This window comes from Ictidomys tridecemlineatus, chromosome 4 (genome assembly GCF_052094955.1).
Source record: "Ictidomys tridecemlineatus isolate mIctTri1 chromosome 4, mIctTri1.hap1, whole genome shotgun sequence".
NCBI classification, from domain to species: Eukaryota; Metazoa; Chordata; class Mammalia; order Rodentia; family Sciuridae; genus Ictidomys; species Ictidomys tridecemlineatus.
The window spans coordinates 57294259-57299877 of record NC_135480.1 but is presented as its reverse complement, the minus strand read 5'-3'; the positions used below and the strand labels follow the sequence as shown (position 1 = coordinate 57299877).

The 5619-nt window shown below is 36.4% G+C and overlaps 1 protein-coding gene across 1 annotated transcript; it reads left to right on the top strand.

Moving 5' to 3' along the window:
* The first annotated feature begins 1108 nt into the window (after positions 1-1108).
* Positions 1109-2056, top strand: LOC144376815 (olfactory receptor 56A3-like). Its single transcript, XM_078045091.1, has one exon. It carries the CDS (start codon positions 1109-1111, stop codon positions 2054-2056), a length of 948 nt encoding a protein of 315 aa, XP_077901217.1.
* The last annotated feature ends 3563 nt before the right edge of the window (positions 2057-5619 follow it).

Sequence of the window (5619 nt, the reverse complement as noted above, 5' to 3'; positions counted from 1 at the left end):
ACTCTTTGGACTCTCCTTAACAAATTTATGTACAAATTCTTTTTCTTTAGCCTATCCCTTAGGTCAGAGTTAGCCATTGCTCTTGCACATATAATTATCGTTGTTCATGTAGTTTCTTCTCATTAGCACCCATCAGCCTCAAGAGTTATCTTAGTTTCACTCCTTCACAGTAAAAGTGTTTCTTATTTAATTTGTGGCCCTGGCACCTAATGGAATGCCAGGGGAAAGATTAAATAAAAAGAAAATAGTGGCAATATTGAATACTTCTGGAGGGTGAGAAACATGTACATGGATCATTATATTCAAGATAGAAAAGGAGCATGAAAAAGGGATGGAAGGCTGGAAAGGTGGGCTGCAGCTCCTCCCCCGCACAATTGCAATCAGAAGATTTTCACTTGTTCAATGACACTTTTTGCTCCCTTGTGACTGTGTGAAATTGCTCGTTCACTTTAAACTTGTTTCTTCCAGAAATTAGCTATTCTCCAAATATGAAGATCTATCTAAGAAGTAGATGGGGGGGAATTATGTGGTAGGGTCCATTTTACCAAATAAAAATGATCTTTGGAAAAGTGAAAGTTAACTTTATTTTTAGTATATGATGAATAAAAATCTATAGTTAAATCAAAAATAAATTCGACTAAAATCACATAATGCAAATTTCATGGGAACTAGGAACATTTATCTGTGCCCCTTTTATGTCAGGCTCTACTAGGCATACTGTGAGAGTTAAATTGCAGATATGATAGTTTATGTGGCTATGAAAAAGAAAACAGGAAAAATTTATAGATACAAATTGTTTCCTAAGTAATTTTTTCCTCTTAAGTATCTGAAAGTACCCAAGAATTCTATTGAAAGCATAAGTTGAGTAAATCAAGTCCATAATAAATCACATGATCTCAGTCCTCTGCACTGTTTAATGTAATAGGAGTAGCCCAACTAGCATGGCATTATGGATAAACAGACAAATAACAATGGCCTGGATATACTGCCACAAGTTGTGTCCATGTAAAGAAAGTTGTTTTATCTTCATGTACTTAGAGTCATTAGATGATTTTTATCCCCATTTTACAGATCACTAAAAGAAAGTTGTAAAAATTCATGATTAAATATGGCGGCACACCAAAATGACACCAACCCCAGTGGAATTTCAGACTTCCTTCTGAATTGTTTTGTCACATCTCCCGGCTGGCAATTCTGGCTGTCCATGCCCCTCAGTCTCCTCTTCCTCCTGGCCATGGGGGCCAATGCTGTCCTTCTGATCACCATCCGGCTGGAGGCCTCCCTGCATGAGCCCATGTACTATCTGCTCAGCCTCCTCTCCTTACTGGATATTGTGCTCTGCCTCACTGTCATCCCCAAGGTTCTGGCCATCTTCTGGTTTGACCTCAGGCTCATCAGCTTCTCTGCCTGCTTCCTTCAGATGTATATCATGAATAGCTTTCTAGGCATGGAATCCTGTACATTCATGGTAATGGCCTTTGATCGCTATATAGCCATCTGCCACCCACTTAGATACCCATCCATCATCACTGACCAATTTGTAGTCAAGGCTGTCATTTTTATTGTGGCCAGAAATGTCTTCTTATGTCTGCCCATCCCCATTCTCTCAGCACGACTCTATTACTGTGGGAGAAATGTCATTGAGAACTGCATCTGTGCCAATATGTCTGTCTCCAGGCTCTCTTGTGATGATGTCACCCTCAATCGCCTTTACCAGTTTGCTGGAGGCTGGACGCTACTGGGATCTGACCTTATCCTCATTTTCCTCTCTTACATCCTCATACTGCGAGCTGTGCTAAAACTCAAGGCTGAGGGTGCTGTGGCCAAAGCCCTCAGCACTTGTGGTTCCCACTTCATTCTCATCCTCTTCTTCAGCACCATTCTTCTGGTCTTTGTCCTCACACATGTGGTCAAGAGAAAGGTCTCTCCTGATGTGCCAGTATTGCTCAATGTCCTTCACCATGTCATCCCTGCATCCCTAAACCCCATTGTTTATGGGGTGAGAACCCAGGAAATCAAGCAAGGAATCCAGAGATTACTGAAGAAAGGGTGGTAACAAGGGCAACTGACTCTCTGCTTTCCTAATGTAGGATGACTTGCTAATCAGTTGATGGAAAATTGGGCTGAGACCCATAAGTTGGAGACAAGATTTTAAAATAAAGGTAAGTACTAGTTCTGAAATAAGTTACTGACTCCTTACTCTTTAAACCCAATAACTCTTCCAAAACACACACGCAAAAAAAAAAAAAAGAAAAAAAATTCCAACATCTTTGTGACCTTTCAATGATTTCCTAATATTTATGATTCTATTTTGTCTAAAATATAAGAACTGAAGAAGATGAATACAATAGTAGAGAAATAACTCCCAGTTAACACTAAACTTACACCTTTAAACATTTAATTTAAAAAAAATATAACTGTGGATATCAGTGGCCTTGATAATCACTTGCTATTATAAAGATTACTATTGTTATCCCATCTGCATAATGCAATTTTGAAGACCACAATAGTTTAAATGTCAGCATTGACAGTGGTTAGAATCCATAATTTCTTTCATTTTCCTCTAACCAGACCAATACTTTTTCTCCCCCTCCTCTTTTTCAAGAAAAGACCCTTTTCTGTTGGCAGAATCCTCAAAGCAATAAAGCTCCTGTAAAAATTAAGGACCCATGAAGTAATGAGTTTTTCCTGGGTTAGAAGGAATTACCATAGAGAGCCTTCTCCTTAATGTCTTTTCGCCACATGTAGGATTCACAGTGACTCCACTTGTGATCTGTGGACAGGACTCTGCTAGAACATTCTCATATGTTACAATATCAGAAAACACCCTAAAAAGGACACTTAAACATACTAGGGTCTATTAACAATGGGGCACAAGTTTCCTAAAGCAACTTTTTTCTTCCTGGAACTTGGTTAGAGAACTTGGTAAGTATAAAGACACATAGAACAATTAGCAATCATTGAGAAACTCATATGGTATTTAGACAAATATAAAACAATCTGGGACCTATGATTATCAAAAAATATTTTCTCCTACGTAAAAGACAGGAAAAAACAGGGTACAAATCTGGACACAGTGGTGCACACCTGTTATCCTAGATACGTGGGAGGACGAGGAAGGAGGATGGCAAGGTCAAGAGCAAAACAGTTCATCAAAATTAAGAGAAATAAAATTTAGGTTCATACACATTCAGGGAATGACTCAAAAAAGAGAAAACCTGAGATGTGAGATGGTGAGTTCCATGTTCTGCATTGTGGTGCTTGAACAACCATAGGTGACTTCTGTGGCTAAGAGGAACCCAGAAGTATCACTCACCTTCAGGATCCTCGTCTGTCACATGAATGCTGAAAACTAATTGTTTAAAGTAGCAGAAGACTTTCTTACTAGCTTTTGGTATATTAAACAGGCTCACAATGAACTACTTTTAAATCCAGGAAAATGTACATTGTAATTACTTTTAACAATAAATAATAAAAAATAGCATTATAATAAGCATTAATTGTTTAAGTTAGTAGTTAAAGAAATAATCTCATCCTAATTTTTATGTCTTAAGTTAAATCTTGCCTTCAACAGATTTTCACAATTCTATACATCAATATCAGAAACTGGCTAATTTTAATTGTAATAAAAAATTTTAGAGAAGACATAAGATATATGGAATACTTCATAACCTAGCATTCAGTAAGGAACAGATATAAAAAATCTCATCCTTTGAACAATGGAACACATAGATAATGTTAAAATGAAGAATGTGTCAGTAACATTTTTATGTACCTTTATTTTATTTATTTATTTTTATATGGTGCTGAGAATCAAACCCAGTACCTCCTCACACATGCAAAGCATGCACTCTACTGCTGAGCCCCAGCCCCAGCCCTGATTTGTCAGTAACTTTAACATTGCCAGGAATTAGCCACTCTTCTATGTGCATATGACAGATATCTAAGGAAATATTTCACTAGAGAGTGATCAAGGAAATATTGATCAAAATTGCAAAGTGTCCACAGCACAGCAGTAGCCCTGCAGGCCAAATTTTGGGACCAGCTATTTCTTTGTCCAATACATATTCACTACCTGATAAGTTGCACACATTCTATGTGCTGAGTACAGGGTCACAACAAGACAAGATATATGTATATTCTGAAGGGAAATTTAAGGTATTAAGTAAGGAAACAAATTTTAAAATTACTTCAGAAAGTAGTACATGCTATAAGAAAAAAAAGATGTTATAATATCTCTTTCCATCAGAAAAACCAAAAGAAGGACACTTTGTGGGAATTTCATTCTTCTTCATAACTGAGTAAAACTCCATTGTGTAGATATGCCACATTTTTTTTATTAATTCATCTGGTGATTTGCATCTTGCCAGTAAATAGAAGTAACTGGAGAACATCACACTAAGAGAAATAAGCCAAACTCAGAAAGTCAAGGGTTGAATATTTTCTCTCATATGTGTAAGGCCAAGAAAAGAAGGAGGGGAGGTGGGCAAGAAAAATGCAAGAAAATGGAAGGGAAATTCAGTGGTGTAGATAAGGAAAGGGGTGGAAAAAGTGAAGAACTGTGGAATTAAGTTGGCCAAATTATTCTGTTTGCATGTGTGAATGTACCATGGTGAATTCCACCTTTATTTACACCTATAAGTATTAAATTATAAAAACAATAAATTTGTGCTGGGCAGAGGCTATGGGGATAAGAAGTGGAGATGCCAAGGGAGAAGGAAAGAGAGTGAAGAGGTATTGGAGACTTAAATGGAACAAATTATAATGTATGCATATGTGATTATATCAAAATGAACCCCACAATTATGTACAGCTAATTTTTAAAAGGCCACTTTTCATCTGATTATTAAGAACGTGATCTCTGTCTAGTACAAGATAATTATTTATATAGGTTTGTCTCTGTGTCCTCTATTCTGCACCACTCACCTACATTTCTGATTTGGTGCCAATACCATGGCATTTGTGCTACTATAGTTCTGTAGTATAATTTAATGTCTGGTATTGTGATGCTTCCTACTTCACTTTTTTCGATAAGGATTGCTTCGGCTATTCTGGGTCTCTTAATTTTCCAAATGAATTTCATGAATGCTTTTTTCTATTTCTGTGAAGAACATTATTAAAATTTTAATAGAAATTGCATTAAATCTGTATAGTACTTTTGGTAGTGTGGCCACTTAGATAATATTAATTCTGCCTATCCAAGAGCATTAGAGATCTTTTCAACTTCTAAGGTCTTTGCCTAATTTCTCTTTCAGTTGATTGATCACTGATGTATAGGAAAGCATTTGATTTATGGATGTTAATTTTATACACTGCTACTTTTCTGAATTTATCAGTTGTAGAAGTTTTCTGATGGAGTTTTTGGGTCTTTTAAATATAGAATCCTGTCATTGGCAAATAGTGGTAGTTTGAGTTCTTCTTTTCACATTTATATCCCTTTAATTTCTTTTTTGTGACTAATTGCTCTGACTTGTTTCAAGGATGATGTTGAATAGAAGAGATGAAAGAGGGCATTCTTGTCTTGTTCCAGTTTTTAGAGGCAATGTTTTCAGTTTTTCTCCATTTAGAATGATACTGTCCTTGGGTCTAGTATTAACAGCTTTTATAATGTTGATGTCT